This window comes from Pleurodeles waltl, chromosome 6 (assembly GCF_031143425.1).
Source record: "Pleurodeles waltl isolate 20211129_DDA chromosome 6, aPleWal1.hap1.20221129, whole genome shotgun sequence".
Lineage (NCBI taxonomy): Eukaryota > Metazoa > Chordata > Amphibia > Caudata > Salamandridae > Pleurodeles > Pleurodeles waltl.
In genome coordinates this window covers 1,658,037,971-1,658,060,018 of record NC_090445.1, presented here as the reverse complement: position 1 = coordinate 1,658,060,018, position 22,048 = coordinate 1,658,037,971, and the positions used below count along the sequence as shown (strand labels likewise).

The following is a 22,048-nucleotide window of genomic DNA, read 5'->3' as shown; positions in this document are numbered from 1 at the left end:
TTTTTTTTTTTTTTTTTTTTTAGAGCGTGTGGAAAAGCATAAGGAAATGTGATTAGAGAAGGAAATATAGTCAAAGGACTGGCTGGGGAGTTATGATTGTTTATTGGTTGTTAGGTACCCAGACTGTATCGCGGCTCGGGATTGGTTGGAGGAACGCTTGCCGGTTCTCCATTGGCTGTGTTGTGTGGGAGAGCTGGTACGCATCGGCAGGGAATTGCTTTCTGCCCTCGCGCCTCCCGTCAGAGGGCGGGCCGGGTGCTTCTGAGGGGTTCTCCGCCTGTTCCTCTCAGAGAGCCGGTGCAGCGCCCGAGACTGCGGGAACATTCTGGAGGGACCTGCGGACCGCCATCTCTGCTGGTAAGTGGACGCTCCGCCGAGGCCGTGCCTAGGTGCACTGCGGCTTCGCCCTGCAGCGGATCTTCTGCGGCGCTGCCCTGCAGCGGCCTGCGTCACGGGCGCGTTGCCTTGTGCAGACCCTCTGCTCAGGCCGCAGAGCGCCTCCAGCGTTCTCCTGCTGCACAAGGCCTGCTGCATGGTTCAAGTTGCCGCCTCCCGCTCGGAGGCCCAGGTTCCCGCCTTGGCTGCTTTTCACCCTTCGCCTTGCTGCCTTCCATGACCGCTCCGCACCCACCACAGCTTGATGGCTAATGCTCTTGCTTAATCCTGCTCAGAGAGCATGCAGGGCACGGGCCTTCAGAATGCGACAGTCAGGGTCCTGAAATAGTGCAGTGAAAACCTGGGTCTGGAGGTAACTTCACGCCTTCTTCCTATGAACTGTTTATATGCCTCCCTCGGTTCCTAATATGTGTTTGGTATGAAAAATGCGAACCGTTTTACATCGGTTTATTCCATTCTTTGGTAACGGACTGATTTTGCCGGTTGCAGAGTGTGCACGTGCTGATTGGGTAGTGTGTGCATTTGTCTCCTCTTGAGAATCTGAAATAGTTCATGTTCGAAGGAATGCTATCAGAAGTGTCTGTGATTTCATCATTAGTAGCAAATGCTCTTGTTATATGGAAGTGCCAGGGAGTGTAGGTGATTCTACAACTTGTGCGGGTGCTAAAATTCAGACTTGCACCCTATAAGATAACAAACTGGAGGCTACTTCTATTATGTTACTGCTTTTAGGTTAGAGTATGCTTGGAAGAGGAATAAGGAAAGTTCCTTTATGCCGTAATAACGTTTTGAGAGGTCAATTATATTTGTTCTTCTAAAAACCCATGCGTACTGTGTTTTTTTTTTTTTACCCGTGTCTATGGCAGGAGGCTATAAATAATAATACTCGGATTTGTATAGCACTGATAATCGACCATGAGTGTAACTAAGCGCTGTAGATAGGCACGGGGAGTTTAAGTGATCTGCCAAGGATCACAGGATGTTGAGCTGACGCCGAGACTCGTACTTGCACCCCCAGCTCCCAAGTTGGCAGCTTTGGCCGTTATGTCACACTCTCTCCATAAATAAAAAGTCCACAGTTCTACCAGTTCCTCTATTAGACCGTAGTCAATTACCTATTATAACCTCCATCATAATGCTCACTTCTGAGGCGGAGTCACCTTTGAGGCAGGAAAATTCACTCTAGCTGATAATGGGTGACCATACCACCACCAGATGTCATAAATGGTGTGACCATTCCTGGTAGAAGAGGGCATCAAGACGTCTGCAAAAGAGCATAGTGAAGGGCAGCATCCTTCGCACTAAGTTTTTTTAAGCATGGGGAATGCCCTATTTCAAGATGCTGCCTACATAATCTGGGATTATAGTTTTGGTTCCCAGCCTTGGGTCGACAGGTGATTCTGGGAAAATCGCTATAATCTCCCTGTACCTTAAAAAATGTGCTCAATGTAATTATCACTAGATGGACACAGTGGGTGAAAAACGCTTGTCTGGGATGGCACCCCGAGCGATCACCAGTGGCTGGGATTAATTCAAGCATTCTATCCAGCACCTTGGTGTTGCAGTTGACAACTACGTGCTACGGTTAAGCGCTACGGGTATTCCCTAACGTGGGTCCCGTGCTCCCTGTGCCACTGGAATCGTTCTGTTTCTGGCTGAGGAGCCCTATCAGGGCAAAACCGGTCCTCAATTGCTTTTATTCTTGTTCTTGGAGGATCTTGCTTGGGAGATCGGGCTCGACTGTTTCCATGATGAGCAGGCTAAAGACTGATTTGCATAAGGCTGTGTCCAAACTGGGGTGGTATGGCAGCCGAAAAATGGTGGATTGGGATGCAGCCCAAGAAATTGCAAGTGGGTGAGTTTAATTCAAACATTCTATCCATCATCTTGTTGTCACGGTGTTAGCGCATCTGACCTCAATAAGTAAACTTACAAGGGGACGCAAATAGGTCGATGGACCTTTTGACTCGCAATTAAGATGTTCTCCCCATAGTTCCAGTACATAATCAATAACCAATACACAATATCAATAATCAACAACAATAATAATCAATAGTAATTGTCACGTACCATGCCCTTTCGGCATGAATAACCACACCATTTAGTAAAATTTACAATATTTATTTCCCTATATTAACAATGCTGAGGTCATGTAGATTAATCTCAAAATCAATTGGGACACATACAGAAACAATACCCGCTGTCCAAAGCGGCAGAAGAAACGTAATCTAATCAAAGCTTCAACTACAACACATTCTAAGGTTATGGTGCAAATTAGTAACAAAATCAACTGCGTCAAAGTGATTAAATACATTTAAGTTCAGCAGAAAAGTTCATCAAACATTCTTCCCACTTAGCCTAATTTCATTAGTGAGGATCCTTAACTAACATCAGATTAGCATCATCATGTTGGGCTTCATGCAAAACAATTTTGTAACACCAATTTGTAAAACATCTAACAATGGCTCTATCAAAACAGTGCAGTTGGTACCTAGAAAAGAAAAACAAATATGATACATGATAGTCAACAGTCTAATTCATAATACCTATCCTGAATGTGAATCGGCAAGCAGTCAGTCTTCTTCCTCAGGACATCAGTCGATCAGCAAGACAATCAAGATTCAGCATCAAAGTTCAGAAAACACAAAGTCTTTAAGCATTAAAGTTAAGCATTTCACGTGTCAAGACGCATAAGGAAATATTTACCTTTCGTCCAGCAAGAAATGGGCAATGAATCTGTCTTCTCTCAGTGCAGTGTTGTTAAATCAAAACTAGTAAAACTACTTCCCAAATCCCCATTGGTCAGTTAATCGCATGTACACACTTTGTCCAAAAAACAAATACTCCAAATCTATGAATTCTACTATTACTCTGTCAACATATCGATTGGTTTGTCCTGCAATGTCCTCATCATCTGGCTTGTCAGGTAACAATATTGTTGCACCTTCCACTCCACTCAGTATCTCTATTGTTCTCCTCCTGAAAAAGTCAGTCTCACTCACATTACACACAAAATGTTACATTTGCAAGAACAGCATATTCTAGCATTGGGTTCTCATGAGAAAAGACTTCAGCATTGAGCACATTTAAACAATGCAAAATGGAAAATCACAGTTTAACTCTCTAGGACAACCATTTATTAAAAGTAAAGAAATACAGCTTTGACATGAGGCCTGGCAAGTAGACCAAGACACTCGCTAAGTTAAGGCCTACAATTAATACAGCTAGAGCATAATGCATAACCCTTAATATGACGTATTACTACGTTAGTCAAACATATTCAAGATTTCACAAAATGAATCCACTAGTAAGTACACTTTGTGAACATTGGCGGCCACTCTTTGTAATCACACTTCAAATGCGTGCATTATTTTTCTACGTTATTATATTTTCTACACAAATCACTTATTCAGAAAACACGAACACTCATTAATGATCTTCGTTAATGCACATGCGATAGCAACGGTACTGATCGTCTCCATACATAATGTGTGGAGCACATCTGCTCCCAAGGCAGATTCACATTTTTATAGATTCCAGTATGTGTATAAAAATTCTTTACCTATTTGGTTTTCTATAGGCACTTGTTTTCTAGTGAGCCACAAAGCTCCAAGACTGGAGTCCTCAATTGTGTCCAAACTTAACATGCTGTCAATCAAAAATTAAGGAATGTAGAGATTTCTTTAAAAGTGGCTTGTCGTTAGGATCTTGTTAGTTGTATTGGATACTCTAACCCTTGGAGTGCCATGAAGTCATGTTTAATCAAAACTAGTAATGTAATATGCTGGAAAATGCATGACCTTATATGAAGGCTAGTGATCGTTTAAAGTCCCCTCTTGACTGGATGCTATACACTCAGGTTCTGGTTAGTCAAATTCAATATGTGCAGTAATTCCTGTGACTACATGTCCTATTTAAGAATAGTGTGATAAGCAACATATCCAATCCTCTGCTTTTTTTTCTTTGATACATTGTGGCAGGTGAAATCTGTCTAAAGTTGCATAAAGGTAAGCACAAAAAACTCATTTTGAGCCCCATTTTGAAGACCGGGAAAACAAGTGCCTTTTAGCCATGCAATGTCAGACTAAATTAAGTGCAATTAAAAATGGCACCCATTTCGAGGCTAACTGTAATCAGGGTCGCAGAGTTACTCCACCTAACGCTAGACGCTAAGGTAATTTTGCTGCATAAAATTATTTTAGCACCACCCTGTAAGGTTTTTAACAGCAGTCCAATGTGATTTCCCTACTTGTATTCTACATAACATGTATTTGTAAAGTGCACATTAAGCCAAAAAGTAATCTCGGTGCTGTAATAACTAATGTTTGTTGCCCAACTCAGTGGTACTCTTTATCAACCTTGGAAGTGCGAAAGGCTGAGTAGACCTTCCACGATTCATACCTTTGAGTGTAAGGTCAAACACGTATCACTGCAGTGGATTCATCAGTCAAGTGTGCAGCCAGTTTACAAGAGTAAGGGGTGCACTGTACAATAGGGTTACTTGAAATTCTTGGCATCCATTATAAATAATGAGAAAATAGCAATTGAGGTGAAGCATTACCAGCATGTTACCTCCACATAACAAGCATTGACAAAGCCAATACTTCTTGCCTATGCAACCTTTATTAGCGTCAATATTTTTTTAGCAATTTTGAACAGCAGCATGGCTAGGAAGAGGAAACGGGCGGGGATAAGGTAAATAAAACAAGAAAAATAGCAGAAGCTGCAGAATGAGCAGCAGGCAAGGGGAGTGGAAAGGAAAAGGAGTAATACCTCAATCACTTCGAGGTCAGTAAGCGGGCACAGATTAACTTTAATCAATCTATGCTTGGTCTGTGCTCCACAGAAATGATCATAAATGACGACGTGGCTGCACTGGCCAATTTAGGAGGCAACAAAGAAGAATGACATGCAGCAAACGAACGGTAAAGCATCGGGTGGTCTCCTAGCCCTTTTCTAGGTTGAGCGTAAGTGTACAGCCTCTTGTGTACTTATTCTTACTGTGGGCCTAAAACCAATTAATTTGCTCGCTTCAGTGTCATCTTAAAATCCTTCCTTGCTAGTGGTCAGTCATGCCTGTTAGTCCCTCCTTGTTCTCCTAGGGATCAGGGACCAACTACTGTATAATTACACTTCGTCCTGTTTATCTGGTCTTTGGGGTACCTTTTTTTTCTTAGTTTTCCTGCATGTGTTCAGGAAAGCTTCCTTTTTCATATGCAGAGCATTCTTGCTCTCAATTTAGCTTAGCTGTAAACAAGGCTATAAATCAGGCTGTTATCTTGGTTACATTTGGTCTTTGTGGGCTCTCTGCGCCCTCTCTTGACTGCCTGCCTCCCGCCGATCCTTGGCATGGATTTTCTTTACATGGTGTCTACCTCTGGTCCTCCATGGTGAGAGGGAGGGCGGAGACTTGTTTATTTAATTAGTTATGTTGACTTTGCAATGCTAAGGTAGCCCGACCCGAAGGTATTGGAGGCCTTACATAAGTACCAGCTACATTACAGAAGGACATACTTGTGTGGTTTTTTTCTTTCTTTTTAAGGCACAGGGAGATTAAGTGATGGTGAGCCAACATCGTGATTCAAACCCGGGTTCTCATTTAGAAAGTCGGCAGTTCTAGTCGTTATGCCATGCCTTCTCCCTCTTCTACCAGGCTTCATGAGGCATTCCAGTTCCTTGCCTTGCTGCAGTGCGACAAGGCGCGCTTTATGTTTACATATGATGCCTGCGCCTTTCTTTCATTCTGCACAGCTCGCCCACCTCTGCTTTTACTTGTCAAACATAATTTTAGCTTAGTGTCTCTTTACTGTTGTTTTATTCCGTTAGTGCCTCTTTACTTTTTTATTCTTTTTGGAGAGTGAGTTCGAACACCAGTAGGCATGGGCATAACTTCAGTGCTCCATTGCTGCCCTCCACCACCAGGGCCTTCTTTCTGCCTCTTGTCTCCCATCACTCATCAGTTGCACCCATGGTTTAGGGGAGCGATCAGAGTCTCCTAGGATGCACCCATTCTGTTAAGAGGTCGTTATGCTGCAGCAGTACATAAATACAAGCCTCTAAATTAATGTAATTGTTTGGCATTGAAAGCAGACGGAACCCTCCCTGTCCGCATCTCAGTTTACAAAATTGTTTAAAACCCCCAATGAGATACATCATTTTAAAGCACCTAGCAATGCCTCGTATGCCCCTCCACCTCGCGACACCAGCCGTAGCTGCGCAAAGCTTAACCTGCCCCTCCTGGCACAAAAGCCGCCCCTGTTAGCAACCAGAGTTCTTTAATACTCATACTTCGTTATAATCGACAAAAGATACTTCACTAGAGTCAGCAACATCCTGATTTGGGCCAGAATAATTTCAGTGACACTGTTTAATCTGTTGACTCAGTTCTGTCAGATGAAGACAATGTCAGCAGTAGACCACCTCGACAGACGGAAAATATTTTCCAGTTAAGCCTCCTTGTAAGTGCTCTCATTTCTTAAAACTGTAATAAATTAGTTTATTTCTAAACAAAAACAATTATTAAACATCAGATTAAAGGGAACAAGACACACATGTATTCCATTTCTTAGTATAGTGCTTGTATGACTAGACAATTGTTATATTTGCCATGTTTAGCATGTCTGATGAAAACGAGTGTGCTCTCACTGCCAGTCATGCCCAAGTTGGAGGAGCAGTTGCTACTCTGTTCATAGCACGCTTGGAAATCTCTGCTCATTTTCCTGGTGAGTTTTCTTTCCAGCAGAGTCCAGTATAGGTAATTTTCCTTGAAAATATGGATTTGCTCCATTTGCTGAAGCTGCTATTCGGAGCTTTCAGTAACTATCCTTTTATGCATTTCATGCCGATCATAAGCATCCTTTACAGAACTATAGTGCTTTGGTAATATAGCGATATTTAAAATCATTTCCTGGGCTCTCAGTACTGCATCTCCAATCCCAAATTAACGGCCCTGTGCATTAGCGAGTTTAAGCGCAGAGCAGAATAATTTGAAGACAATTCTCGCACCTGGCTTTCTTCCTGAATGTTTTTTTTCTCCCATTATTACAGTTTGACTGACTGTACACGCTCTTGATAGGTTTGGGTGACCCTTCGAGTTTATTTGTCTTGTTACTCCTCCGTGGCTCTCTTGTCTTTTTTTTGGGGAGGGGGGAGAGCTTGTTAGCCAGCCCCCAACTCCGATGGTGGGGTGATGACAGTAGTATTCTTTTGGAATTAGCATGGCAGATTTAAATTAGGGTGATAAATGGCAACATTTTCGTTTTCTGCCGCAAATAGAGGAAGAATGTAAAATCGCTTGAATGAAGGAAGAGAGCAAGCCCACCGTGCCGGCAGTCTCCCTCAGGGATAGTTTGTCTGAACAACAGTAACCTCAATTCTCTCCTGATCAGATTCGTCTGAGAAGGATCAACTGAGCTAGAGTAGAGTACCCGAAAATCCAACCTCTGAGACGGAACTAAGACCGACTTCTGGGCGTTGTTAATGAATTCCAGACTCTGGAGAAGAGAAATGGACCATTCCAGATGGGCGAGGACTAGGACTGAGACATTGAGCCATAATGAGACTGTCATCAAGGAAAATTATGAGACGGACCCCTCAAACACAAAGGAACTCTACCACCGGCCTCATCACCTTTTGTAAAGCATCAAGGGGCCAATGAGAGGGTGACAGGAAGGACCTTGTATCCGTGACAAAGGTCTTCCCATGGAAACTGGAGGAATCGACAATGCGGAGTAAAAATAGGAATGGTCAAGTAAGCATCCCTTAAATGAACACTCCTGTCACATTCCTGAAGAATATCCTTCAGTAAGTGGATGCTCTCCATCTTGAAATGCGATAAACCAAACACCCATTGAACTCCTTTGAGATTCAACACAAGGCGGGAGAGCCACCTCCCTTTTTGTCTACTAGGAATACTGAACTGAGAAACCCTGTTGGATGAGTGGAAGTCTTGACAATAGTGCTTTTTTCCCAAAAGCAATGCGATTTCTGCGAAAGTGAAATTGCGATCTTGAAGGAAAAAATATGTTGGACATGGAAGAGAGGTCTGAGAAGGGGACTTGAGATCCATCTTTATCAAGATGGGGTGACGGCGTTCATTGGAAATTGCACAATTAGCATTCCTCCGAAAGCATAGGGCCCTTTGTGCCCAACCAACCAGGACATCTGGGTCAATAGTGTCCCCAGAATCCTTGGCTTAAAACCCCATCTCTAAAATCTTGGTCAATGGACCAGTCACGTCTAGAAGCTTGTCCTGGCAACCACGCCAGGCACGGTCGATCCCCTTCTTTGGGTCCTTTGAAATTTTCTTCAAATAAGTGACGAGTAGGATCCAGTTCAGGTGTCTGTCACCTTAGAGGAAAAATCTGGTCTTGGGCACTCAGAACGTTATCTGGAGCGAGCTTCCTTTTCAAACCCATGCCTAATGTGGGATTCCAGATAGTCAGCTACTTCTGTGGGATGCAGCCATAGAGTAGAGCGGGGATGCCCAATATCCTCTAGTTCAAAAGTAAGAACTTTGGGGGGAGGAGTAGAATCATCCTGGTGGTGAGTCGTCTTTTTGCGTTTTCGAGGGGGTCTGGTCTGAGGAAGAGGAAGCCAGATCCTCCTTGGACTTGGACTTTGAGGCAGCAGAAGCATTATAGCCCTGATCCCCGGCCAGGGATCTGATAAAACTCTCAAAGTCTGCAGCATGCAGATTCTTGCCTGGATTGAGAGCTTGTGAGCCGCCAGACAAGGAGGGATCTTCGACTATCTTGGATCCAGAGGGGGCCACCCATCCCTGATGATCGGCAAAACCAATGAGATGGTGTTTAATAGGCCTGATAGTCTGGGCCAATGCTTGATTCACTTTGATGCACACCAGCATCAAGGCATAAATCAGGTCCTGCTCAAAGGATCCAGCATGCTCATCCACATAATTCATCATCTTTGATCCTCGTATGCAGCCATACTGACTGAAATATATAACTCCAAAGGAGCAGAAATGCAGGTGATGTAGGACAAAGTGGGCAGAAAAACCCAGCCTAAAAGCAGGTTAAAACACTAATAGAACATGGAGGGAGCTCTGCCCAAAGATAAAATGGTCCAACCTGTGTAGAAATTGTTGCAATCCCAAGGAGAGCACACTTGGGGAGCAGTGCGGGGAGAAAAACACAGCCAAATGCTTGCAAAGAGGCGAGGACACACATTTCAGCGTGTTCGATAATAGTGGATTTCCGTGCCTGCATGGTAGAATAGGCTGTGAGAAATAGAAAGAGTACTGCATGGCATCGCCGCAAGTCCTCACTCCCCTGCTCCCAATCCACCAAAGTAAAACGTGAGCTGAGCGGCTGCCTCCAGGAGGTGCAAAGACGCTCCCAAACACCAAAGAGGAAAATTAATACAACGCGCACACAGTGCGATTGCAGAGCAGCATGATCAGCATAAACAAAAGCCACAACATAAAGCGTGTTTAGATACAAAACGAGAGAGAACTTAACTGGCTGCGGGCATCAAAGAAAGAGTTGTTGTTTAATGAGTGTCAGTGTTATATAGGGGGACTGTCTCTGTTGTTATGTGTTCTGGATACACTTGGGATTTGTAGTTTTTTTCTGTGTATACTCTCTGATTGGCTGCTGTCAAAATTAAAGTGAAAAAAGAAGCATAATCGGGGTCTCCGGTCCTGACATAGAATTCAGATCAATGCATCTCCGCTGGTGCTCCAGCACAGACCTGATAACTTTAGTTTGGAAAGGTGTTGGAGCCATTTCATGGTCTCCAAGACGGTAGATGGGAGTGGAGCATGAGTGATGAGGAAGCTCACTGGGGCACGCTTAGAGTGCACAACTCAACCCTGGTTAGCACAACTGGTTCCTTCACAGAAAACACTGTTTAATTTTAGTTTTGGCATCTGGCTTCTACTGCAGGGACAACCAGTGGGAGCTAGAACATAGAGAACTCATCTTCCTGGGTCTTTGGTTTTGGCCAAATGTCAAGATAATCTTAACTTCGAAATCAGGGTCTAGTAGGAGCGATGATCGCAATCTGACTGACTGGCTCCCAGAGACTGGGTTTCTGGCTTATGTCAGTGAAGCATTTCACATGTTGGCTCTCATGAGAACCGTATAACATTAATTTAAATGGGTGGAGAATTCTGAGCGAGATTGGTCTTTGCAGAACACAGTTTTTATTAAGGAGGTATGAAACATTATTATGTATAGACTGGGGGAAGCTTCAAATGGACAGTAAAAAGAACAAAGGTTCAATGGTAAATTGAACAACAAATATAGGCTGCTGCTTAGACACTTTCATTGAATGCAACTTCTTAGTGCGTGATCAAACTTTTTACCTAATAAACATGTCATCAAAACTGTAATCAGATGAGATTCTAACAAGGACTTTTAGTGCTTTATAAGAGTGACTATAAGACCATTCGTTATTAGGTAAACAGTGATTGCTACAGTAATCTGAATTGTATTGTAAGGTCTTAACTGCCCGTTCAGTATGATTATTTAGTGGTAATTATGCCATGCCCAAAATCACTTTAGTTTGAGGGGCATGAATCAAATCTTCTACCGTGAATACCAAAGAACAATAAAAATCATGTACGAAAACATGCAGGCCCTAAGACAATGATTTCGTCTGGATCGTTTTATTCTTTAAATCTGCTCAATCCTTCCGATTTCCAGTGACCATGTCCCTACCTCTGTCTGACTCATTCCAATCTTCTCCAACTGCCATGGACTCTCAAACACCCTTTCCAAACTCTTCCTTTTCTTAATCACATTCATCCAACTAACATGTGCCCATGTCCGCCACTTCCATTAACCTTTTTCCTATTTACTAATCCACTTCAATTGATTCATCCCTTTCAAAACAGTTACAGTAACTCCACATGAGAGCAATGATTTCTAAATTAACCCACTTACCATAAGTAATCCACATGGAAGAAAAAACACCATTTATTAGTCTTATACCTTACTTCAAACATGGGTCCCGGAATAGCACGCTACTTGCTGCAAAGTGCTAAGTACAATACAGTACTGGCCTCTGAACAAACAAGACCACTTTTTTTATCTCAAATCTTTGAATGTTCACATGCTCTACATATGCAGAGACTAGCTTTCAGGTCACTTTAGGGCTTAGATTTTGCAAGGTTTTATTGTGCAGTGGTTCTGATTTTACCAGAGATTGGGTTATGGATATATTGTTGCTCCTTTCTATTTTAAGTTCCAGAAGAAACATTTTGTGAACTGCTCCATTAATGTAAATTAACTCAGCTTCTACTTGTTGTCCAGTGGATAGGTTGCCAACTGAGGATTAAAAAAATTGCCTACAGTCTGACATTATCCACTTGTCCACAGTGTTTTTCCTTGTTTGCCATAACAGTGAGCAGAAAGCTGAGTGTTATATAAGTGACTGGATATTTAAATTTTAGAGCTAGAAAACTTGGCAAATCAATGTCATGAGCTGTCTGCTCACGTTTTTTCATTCAAAGATTTCCTCTCATGAACATTTTTGCGTGGGCCTGGATGTAGGCAGGAAGAGGTTTTCCCAGGACTGAAATGTCCTCTGATGTTTTGCACCAACCACAAACTTAAGTGTCCAAGGAAGTTTACCAAACTCTTTCCCTCCCTCCCCGAAAAAGGCTGAACTATTACTTCTGATGCAGGCTGGAGTAGAATTCTTTATGGGGAAATGTATATATTCTCCTTGCAGAAAGAAGAAAAAAAGGTTCTAACAACTGAATTTAGACTTTATTAGGAAATAACTTCTGAAAACTTATTGAGCCTTACCTGCAGCAGTGCAAGGCCATAGTCTGTTAGTTGCACTTCTGTGACTTTCGTTAAGAAAAGAGCCTGTATTGGTTCGACACTGCCCAGGTTGGTTTAAACTCATTCTCTTTTGTTTATAAAAAATAATAATAATAGCACCCCTCCAACATGCTTGTTCAAAAGATGTCTTTATTACATGCTTTACAGTTCAGTATAACTGTACCCTTTTTTTATGTTGCAAATATTATTGTGTACATTTTACTTCCAAACTAAATTGCAGAATCATTAAGTAAAGCAGTTTATAACCATCTTTTTATTTTTGTATTTATTTTTTTATTTTAACTGTATAACTGAATTGGAAAAACTGGCAACAGGGCAGGATGCATTGGTTGGCAGGAAGCAGACATTTTGCAATATGTTAGAGACGTATTACATACCTTTTGACACCCTAAGAGATGCTTGTCTTGAGCATTGGGTCAGCTCCTTCCATTGAACGTACTGCTGCACATTGTGCGGAAACTGTGGCCAGACGATACAGGAATCTCAATGGTGCACACTATACTAGATAAGGTGCGTAATTCGTAGAAGGGAGAAGGAGGAGAACTACAGTAGTGGCCAAAGAACTTTGGGAGTGATCTGAGTCAGAATAGCGAAGGGTGGTGGGGTTCCCTAATACTGTCTCCCTGAGTAATGTACTATACTACGTTTATTGCCTTCAGTTTATCTAGGGGGGAATAAAAGAAAATGAATACTTTTTCACTTTTGTTCTTCTTTGCTTGGTGTGTGTTACCTGAATTATGCATTATTTTAAAATTGTCTTTTCCTATTTTGTTATTATTTGGCAGGTCATTTGAAACCTTAATTAGTTATTTTTTTGGCTGATGTTTCACCTCAAGAAGTTGCTTGCATACATGGTTATCCAGGACCAATCAGTATCTATCAGAAGTAAGTGACTTGGTTTTCATGCATAGTTTGTGCATCTTTTAATGCTCCTATTTGGTTGTACATTATCCTAAGTATCTGCATTTCGTGGGAATAGTTTGTGTGTTCTAAAGCCAACATATAAACCTAAGCTTTCTAGTCTACCTGGGCACACGTAGACATTTAAGATAGTCATGTTTGTTTTATTTGAATGTGTGTTTGTTTGGCAACGTTTTCTTGCAGCCACTGTATTCCAAGTGTGCGAGGCTTCTTTCCAGCCAAATACTAACTTTGTATTTTAAGCATTTTCTTCTATTCATGGTATCTTTACTTTCTGAATGGGTTATCTGTATTCGTATTACTACAGTGGAGGCTGCTTTCCACCCCCAGAGCCTTCTTTTATTTTTTCCTATTTGGGTAGTTTGCGCTTAGGCCTTCATAACCTTTGCCCCCTTAAGCTGTCCACACCAAATTTGTGTCCTTGTCTCCTTTGTTTCCAACATCCTAGGGGTTCTAAAGGTACCCAGAGTTTGTATGTTCCTCTGGAGGAGACCAAGAAATTAGCCAAAACAGAGCTCAAATTGTGTTAGTTTTTTTTTCTTTGAGAAAAAAGGGAAAAAGGGCTACAGAAGAAAGCATGCCCCCTGCCTTGAAAATGGCATCAAAAAGGGTTTGCAGTGCTAAAATCACCATCTTCCCAGCTTTCAGGAGCAGGCATTCTTGAATCAGAAAATCACATTTATCATCACAATTGTGGCATTTTACTGGGGCAAACCCCATTCCCATTTTTTTTTTTTGTGGTGTGCTTTCCGTCTCCTTTCAGTTAGTGACAAAAATGGGTGTGAAACCAGTGCTGGATCCCGGACAGCACAACATTTCTGAAAAAATAGACATTATGAATTCAGCAAGGGGTCATTTGTGTCGACCCTTCAAGGTTTTCCTACAGAAAGTAACAGCTAAAATTTTTAACAAAAATTGAAATTGAGGTAAAAAAAAAAAAAAGAGCCATCTCTGTCCACGTTTTCTTCTATAACCTTTTCCAGCTTTGGCAGATTTTTGAAAGCAATATATTGTTTGTCTGCTGGACTCTTCTGGTTGTGGGGATATATAGGGCTTGTAAGTTCTTCAAAAACCCTAGGTACCCAGAGCCAGTAAATGAGCTGCACCTTGCAATGGGGTTTTATTGTATACCGGGTATACAGCAATTCATTTGGTGAAATATACAGTGTCAAAAATAGGTATCAAGGAAACCTTTTGTATTTCCAAAATGGGCACAAGACAAGGTGTTGCACATCTCTGAATTCCGGGTCCCCATACTACCAAGTGAATTACAGGGCATTTCTCAAATAGACGTCTTTTTTTACACACTGTCCTACATTTGGAAGGAAAAAATGTAGAGAAAGACAAGGAGCAATAACACTTGTTCTTCTGTTCTGTGTTCCCCCAACCCTCCCGATTAAAAATTGTACCTCACTTGTGTGGGTAGGCCTAGTGCCTGCGACAGGAAATGCCCCAAAACACAGCGTGGACACATCACATTTTCCCAAAGAAAACTGACGCATTTTTTGCAAAGTGCCTAGCCATGGTCTTTGGCCTTTACCTCAGCCAGCACCTGGGGAAACCTGGCAAACTTTTACGTTTTTGAAAACTAAACATCTAGGGAAATTCGGAATAGGGTGACTTGTGGGGCTCTCACCTGGTACTGTTACCCAGAATCCTTTGCAAACCTCAAAATTTGGCAAAAAACACCTTTTTGGTGATGGAAAACTCTGGAATCTCATAGGAGCCACACATTTCCTTCCACTCAGCACTCCCCAAGTCTCCTGATTAAAAAATGATACCTCACTTGTGTTGGTAGGCCTAGTGCCTGTGTCAGGAATGGATCACACAACCGTCAACGTCAATGTAAATGTTGACCCTGGAGTGATCCATTCCTGATGCAGGCACTAGGTACAGGCACTCAAGTCCCGAGAGAGCACTCTCCCTGTGTTTGCTGCCACATGCACCTGCTCTCTGGGTTGGGCTAACCCGCGACTGTGTTCGAGAAGGGACCGCAGGACTGTCCTCTTCCCCCTCACTCAGAATCACTAGAAGAGAAGTTGTCAGAAAAATTACTCCCAGAGTCTGCGACATTGTCCTATCCCTCAAATGCTGTCTCAGTATCTGCTATCTCATTCTCTGATCCTACGTCAGAGCTGTCCTCTATAACCTGAGTTAGGACTTGAGCAGCAGTCATCTAACGAGACGCCATCTCTGCTACTGGCTAAGCTCTTGCTGTAAAACATTAGCGTACGTAGACAGTCACAAAATTGATGGTGTGTGTGTGTGTGTGATGCATGCAACAGTAAAGTGGCCTGATCCAAGAGGGGGCTACCCCCCTGGTGAATTCCTTGGGGTCTAGTGGTGTTTCCTGGTCCTCTCTCGCAGACTCGCTGGGAACGAGGGCCAGGAAATAGTTTCAGGAAGGCCTTGTTTGAAAGGGGAGGCTATTTGGGCAAATTTTCCCCAACCGGAGCAGGAAGCGGCCCTACCTCCACTTCCTGCTCCGGTGGGGAAAACCGATTCTGATGTCGTGGCACGCTGACGTCACAAAGGGGCGGGTGGGGGGAGATACGGAAGCTTTTCCATGTCTCCCATGGGTGTTTAAATCGGATGTCTTTAACCCCATCCCTGGTGTAGGTCACTGGTCGTGACCCGCACCAGTGGAGTAGTGTGGGCATTAGCTGCACTAATGAGGTTAAGTAGTCCCTTGTTGTAACTTCTCACATGCTCCATAGATAATTGTGATATCTGTGTTCTTAGAATGCATGATGTCTCACAACTGCCGCAGCTCGTGCTTTTTAGCTTTGCCATTGCTTGTTGAATTTCCTCACAGGCATTGCCAAAGACGATAGTGCCGTTCAGCCATCTAGAAAACGAAAACCAAAATTCCACGATTGCCACCAAGTGTACACAAGCCATTTTGTGATTGATATTGAGATATATATATATATATATATATATATATATATAAATAATAGAATATGGCTAACTAGCATGCATACTATTAACTACCAGTATAAGTACTTACTTATTCTATATGAAACGTCTTTACTAAGTGGCTGCTGAGCATGCATAGTGGCTCCCATGTAATAATGTTTCATAATAGAAAAAAAACACAAATTCAAGGTGATCAGTTTGAGTATGTGTTCCGTCATCAATGGACAAACATTGATGAAGCCAAGAGGTCTGCAAATCAGCACAATTTCAATTGTGCCGTATGTTGTTACAACCCTCTCCACCCAGCACCAAATACAGTTCAAACATAGAATAAATATTTATTTCCAAGATTTTCAAATTGATATTGTGGCTGTTTTAGCAAGTATTTCACTGAGCTGATGGTTACTTTCTTGCATGCTTAGCACCCTTGTTTTGGGACACTGTTTGTTGGCAAATCTGCATGTCTTTATGTTAACCCTTCAAATTTTTTAAAACCCTTAAATTAAGCCTGATTAAGCCTAAAATGTGGGTTTGTTCCACTTTATTTCTGTGACTGGCCTGTTGTGAATATGTAGAATGGGAGTAATCTGGACAATATTGAGTTTGGTTGTTTTAACGACGGTAGTGTTGCAGTTATATTCTCAACATCTAATCACTGTTCTTCTCTCTTTCAGGATGTGAGGCTGGTTTGAATTATTCTATGTACAGACTTCAACTTTTGCTAGAATGTTTCTTATGAATCCCCCTCCTGTGGTTGCTCTGCAGACAAAATGGGGGTCTTTTGGATCATCGAAGAGCTATAAATTTCCTGTGCATTTCTCTGAATCTGAGGAGGATATTTCTGGAACTCCTATCAATGCAAAAGTGCAAATGATCATCACCAACCTTCAGACTGACGAATCTTCACTTGACATGAACAATGAGTATGAGTGCATTATGCAAAAGAACGGGAATGGAGATAAATTTGTTGATGGATTTGCAGTCGATGCCAGAGTGGTTAAAGTCCAGTCCCAAGAATGTGTTAAGGTTGGCTTGCCAAGTCAGATTGTAAGCACTGAGGAAGAGAACACAGAGTTTGGACCCTTGGTGTTGGATTCTGACAGTGATGATTCTGTTGACCGCGATATTGAGGAAGCCATTCAAGAGTACTTGAAAAATAAAGGTGAAAGTGGTCGTTCAAATTCTTCAGATGCAGAGTTTTGTAGCTCTATTGAAGATGATAAACATTTCAAATCTAGAGTTTCGCAGCTAAGCAAACCTCGAGATAGGATGGCTGGAAAAGATTCAGAAAGCTACAAAGAGGTCAGTGTAGAAATCTGTGAAAAGCTTAATCGTGTTTCTACTGACAGCGATGACAGTGATGATTCTTTTGAAGACAGTATTAGAGCTGAGATTGAACAGTTCTTAATTGAGAAAAAACAGATGGAGAACAGCAAGATTGGGACTACTTCTGTTAAGAAGGCTGAATCACTTCCCAAAGGTAAACCTGAGAAGTACATCAAAGGGCCTGAAAGAACAAATTGCACTGATTTAAAACAAAACTCTGAACAATTTATCTTCGGGAAACCCAAAGCAATCAAAAACAGGCCACAGTCAAGGTGTCTTAATTCTACATTGATCGCAAGCGCCAAGAGTCTAAAGGAAAATGCAACTGCTGTCAAAACTTCAAACATGAGGGGTTCTGTGTTAGAACAGAGACAAGTAGTTGATGCTGCACCACAATCAACTGTGAAACACCTGATGGATGAGTCCTCTGGGTCAAGCAGCGATGACGGCATTGAGGAGGCCATTAAGCTTTTTCAAATGGAGAAACAGAAAAAGGAAGGTAAATTTGCTGTGCAGCACAGTAGTCTGTTAAAACATCAGTTTCATGTAACAAACCATGCAGATTCTTTCACACCGATTTCCTTAGAAGGTTTTGTAGCAGAAGAACCTAAGAAAACAGGCAAGAAGAGAAAGCGGACTAACACCAAGTCAACTGAACAAAAGTTGAGCAGAGCCAGTAGCCCGAATCCTAAAGCACTTAAACCTAACATACCATCTTCACCGCCAGAGGATAAAATTGTGCAAAGTGAAATTTCTTTGATGGGCTCCCGCAGAGCAGAATCTGCAGCAGAACTGCTGTGTGCTGAGGCCATACTTGACATTTCAAAGACTATATTTCCAGCCCCATTGGAAAGCTATCCCAACTCTTGTGAATGTACTGTTAATTCTCCTATTATCCTGCATCAGTCCAAAAATGATAGCAGTGAAGTGGATAGTGATGACAGCATTGAACAAGAAATCCGGTCTTTCTTGGCTCAAAAAGCACAATCTGAAAGCGGCTTAAAAACTGAGGATCATAAACCTATAACTAGACCACAGAGTAAACCAATCATCAGCTGTAAAACCTCTCCACCTGGCAAAAAGCTATCCTTGTCTCACAAAAGAAAACTAAAGAAAGAGGAAAGAGAAACTGCACCTAGTGAAAAGGAAAATATTGACACAGCAGAGCCCTCTCGGGTGGCAAAACAGGGGGAGTTAAATCTCCTCAACCAAAGTGAAAATGGTTTGAACAATGATGCAAAAGCCTTGCAAGATAACCTGTTTGGTAAGTGCACACAACAAGCATTGCCTATGGACTTCAAAACAGCTTCTCATCATATAGTTGCTTCAGTTGATATGACACCGCCCCGGGCTTCTTTTGATGGGGGAGGTCACGAGAGGGGACCTTTCCGAACCAGACAGCGCAATTGTTCGGGTGATAAAAGCAGTTCACTAGACAGTGATGAAGATCTTGACGCTGCAATCAAAGATCTACTTAGATCAAAGCGAAAGTGTAAGAAAAGAGCAAAGGACCAAAAGTTGCACTGTAAGAAAAAAGTTAGGTTTGGCGAAACTGAAACGCAGGATTTGGAGACATTTGATGCCTTGAAACAAAAAGAATTTTCATTGAAGTGCCCTGGTGCATTGAAAAGCTGTCTTTTGAAACCCAAAGAGATGCAGCAAAATGAGGTGAAAGTTTCAGATGACAACTTGAAGCAGGAAAAGGAAAATGAAATTAAGACTGACATCTGTTCAACATCAGATATTTTACAGAAACTTGATGCACCAAATCCTTTTCATCCCACTCGTACAAGTGAATCACTGAAGCAAGAGTGTATTGCGGAAAGTGATGACAACAGTTCAGTGGACAGTGATGATAGCATTGAACTAGAAATTAGGAGGTTTTTGGCTGAAAAGGCCAAAGAGTCTGTCAGTAGTATACAGCCTGGAGATGCCCTCTGTGTTTCGAACCTGTCAGAGAAAAGAAAGGAGGCGGTCCTATCGCAGCACCAAATGAACACTGAGAAACGAAAAGAGCAGAGTAAAGACTCCAGTGTAGTTTCACGCCAACTGAATAAAAGTGAAGGAAAAACAAGTGAATCATGCACAAGTGAAACTTACACTCATGATGTGCAAATGCAAACTACTCCGAAAAATACACTCGTTCCCAATGAAGTGACTAGCCCGTGTGGAAAAGCGGACATAATTCTTCATAAAGACACTAATGAGCACCCGGAAAAGCTGGGTAGCACCAGTTTTAGACAAATTGTATTGAGTGCTGACCTTTCCAGAAGTACATTTCCAGTCACCTTTTTAGGGAATTTTGTAGCTGGCTTACAGTACGTTCCTGGGAAGGTGAGAACTGTAGTTGTAAATGGACAGCATTTATACAGTGTTGTTCCACCCACAAGGGAGTCTCATGCACAAGCTCTTCTTAGAAAGGTAGCTTTTGGACTGGATGGGCAACCTGCTAAAACTACACAAAACTCAGAGGTTCATAAGGGAAAAGAACCCATGAAGGGGGTACTAACGCTACCTGTGATTTCCACTGAGCCCAAGAAATCGGACATTCTTATTAGTGAAACTGTGAAAGAGCAGACACTTGGTGCTTTGACACTTGATCAGTCCAGTTCCAGAAAACTGCATGAATTAGATCCAGTAGTTAGTAAGGAAAGTAACTCTAGCATAAAAGAATCACCACTGCAATTAAATGTGCTCAAAGAGCAGCAGTCTGTAAAGGAAGTAGTAAGTCAAGGACCGAAGTCAGCCTTGTGTACAGAAAAAGTGAACATTACAAATGAGACAAGCAAGATAACAGGAAGCAGCAGTCAAAAGGTCCTTAATGAAAGTTACCCTGTAATCTTGAAGCCACAGAGTCAGTTAGAATGCACTTATTTAAAGTATACCCACAGAGTGGACCAAAGAGAGGAAGCTGTAGATACAGGCACATGTAGATTTAACATTTGTGTTGAGAACACAGATTCAGGAGAAAAAGGAAAGGGCTCTAATTTGTAAGTACATTTTTGCATATCAGTCATTGTAGATATCATGAGTTGTATACATTTTTGAAGCATTGTAGGGTTTAGGATTAAAATGATTTTTCAGCGCACAATGAAAAAAATGTAACTGATGTAAATATGTCATCTACTTGGTAGGTGTAACCTGCTTAGAAAGAAGTCATTTTTGTAGAATTTTGTAAAGATTATTTAAAGTACTTTAACTTTTGATATTGGATCATTTTATAGGGCGTACATACTGTAGTCCTATTTGTCTTGCCTAGCAATTGCACCTACGTGATGAATATGTTGTATGTGATTCTGTTTGCATTCTGTTTGTGGTGTAATACTATAGCATAAAACGCATATGCTATTTATCTTCAGCCTAGTGGTGTTACTAAACACTCTTCCTGGTAGTTTTGAGATCAGAAAGTGAATGGACTATAAATAAATGCAATATTCTTTCACATGCATTTGGAGAGCATATGCGTCTCTCTTGCTTTTAACTTGCATCTTTTCAAATGTTATTCATTGCCTTGCCACCCTTTATCACCCAACTAAATAATATGATATTTGAATTAAGTGGTGTACTAAACCATATACATTTAATGAAACTTTGATTTTTGGAAAATGATCAGGAAGCAAAGCAATGGGTGGGTGTTAAGTTCCATTTAGTTTGCTTTTTGCACCATTGTATCATTGGTTCCTAAAACTTTAGGTAATTTGCTTAAATACCAAAGCACTTGAATGTCTATCAAACCTCTTCACAAGAAAGAAAGACCTTTTTGTTTTCCTTCCACTTGTTGATTCCTTGTTGAGTCCGACATCACAATTCTTCTTTCAGCACCTTACTGAATATCTGACTTTTTACAGTTTCGTTTGTCATCTTACATGATGCCATAAGGCATATGTAAAATGTTGCACCATATTATTCTTCAAACCTACATTGAAATGGTATTTCATTTTTGCCACCTTCCAGGTAAGTGGGTTAATTGATCCTCATTGTGGCATACATGTTTGGCGTACTTGTATGTTCTTTCCTTTTTAGGGCACTATTCAGCATATTGGAGTAGAACGTTGGCAAGTGTAGGGCGGAGGTAATCTGCTTTGGTCTAGCAAGTATTCTCTTTGTCCTTGCTATACTTTGTTCTTCAATGACTCTTAAGTTTTAGTCCATACTGGAGTAGGCTTTAGCAGTATTAGGCAATAGTCCTCTTCTGTAGCACAGTGCTTGATCTGATGAGATACAGCGCCTATATGATGGGACAGCACTGTGCTTTGAGGAAAACAGCTCTAATCTGCTTGTAGGACTAGCTGTAAGATCAATGGGTATTTCTGATAGGATACAAAATGCCTGGAGGGCTAGCCTGCTCTGTTTTTGCTGTGGCACATTTAAGATTTACACTGATCTAAATATGGAATTCCCTTGTGTGAACATTTTAGAGATCTGGCCGGTCCTTGACAAGGGGCTGGCAAGCGTGTAGGAGAGGTGTTCCATGGTAGGATTTACTGAAAAGTACCAGATTAAAGGGTTACATATGCATGGTTCCAGAATCTGTATCTCCTGAAGAGGTCAAGCCCTGCTGTCATTTGCTTGTGTGTCTGTGTTCTCCCATTAGTTGTCTGAATAATATGTGCACATTTCGCTCAGGACTTCCTTACCCACAGCCCTCTTGAAATGTCTCTTCAAAGAAATAC

The 22,048-nt window shown here is 41.8% G+C and overlaps 1 protein-coding gene across 1 annotated transcript; it reads left to right on the top strand.

Annotated features, from left to right (window-relative positions):
• Positions 1–190: 190 nt before the first annotated feature.
• PPP1R26 (protein phosphatase 1 regulatory subunit 26) lies at positions 191–20,823 on the top strand. Its single transcript, XM_069241588.1, has 3 exons — positions 191–357; positions 12,995–13,094; positions 16,724–20,823. The coding sequence occupies exon 3, from the start codon at positions 16,776–16,778 to the stop codon at positions 20,367–20,369; it is 3,594 nt and encodes a 1,197-aa protein (XP_069097689.1). The 5' UTR covers positions 191–357; positions 12,995–13,094; positions 16,724–16,775; the 3' UTR covers positions 20,370–20,823.
• The last annotated feature ends 1,225 nt before the right edge of the window (positions 20,824–22,048 follow it).

What these genes read in the sequence shown, in the direction of transcription:
- PPP1R26 (XM_069241588.1), top strand. Translation starts at nt 16,776, where the DNA reads ATGTTTCTTATGAATCCCCCTCCTGTGGTTGCTCTGCAGACAAAATGG.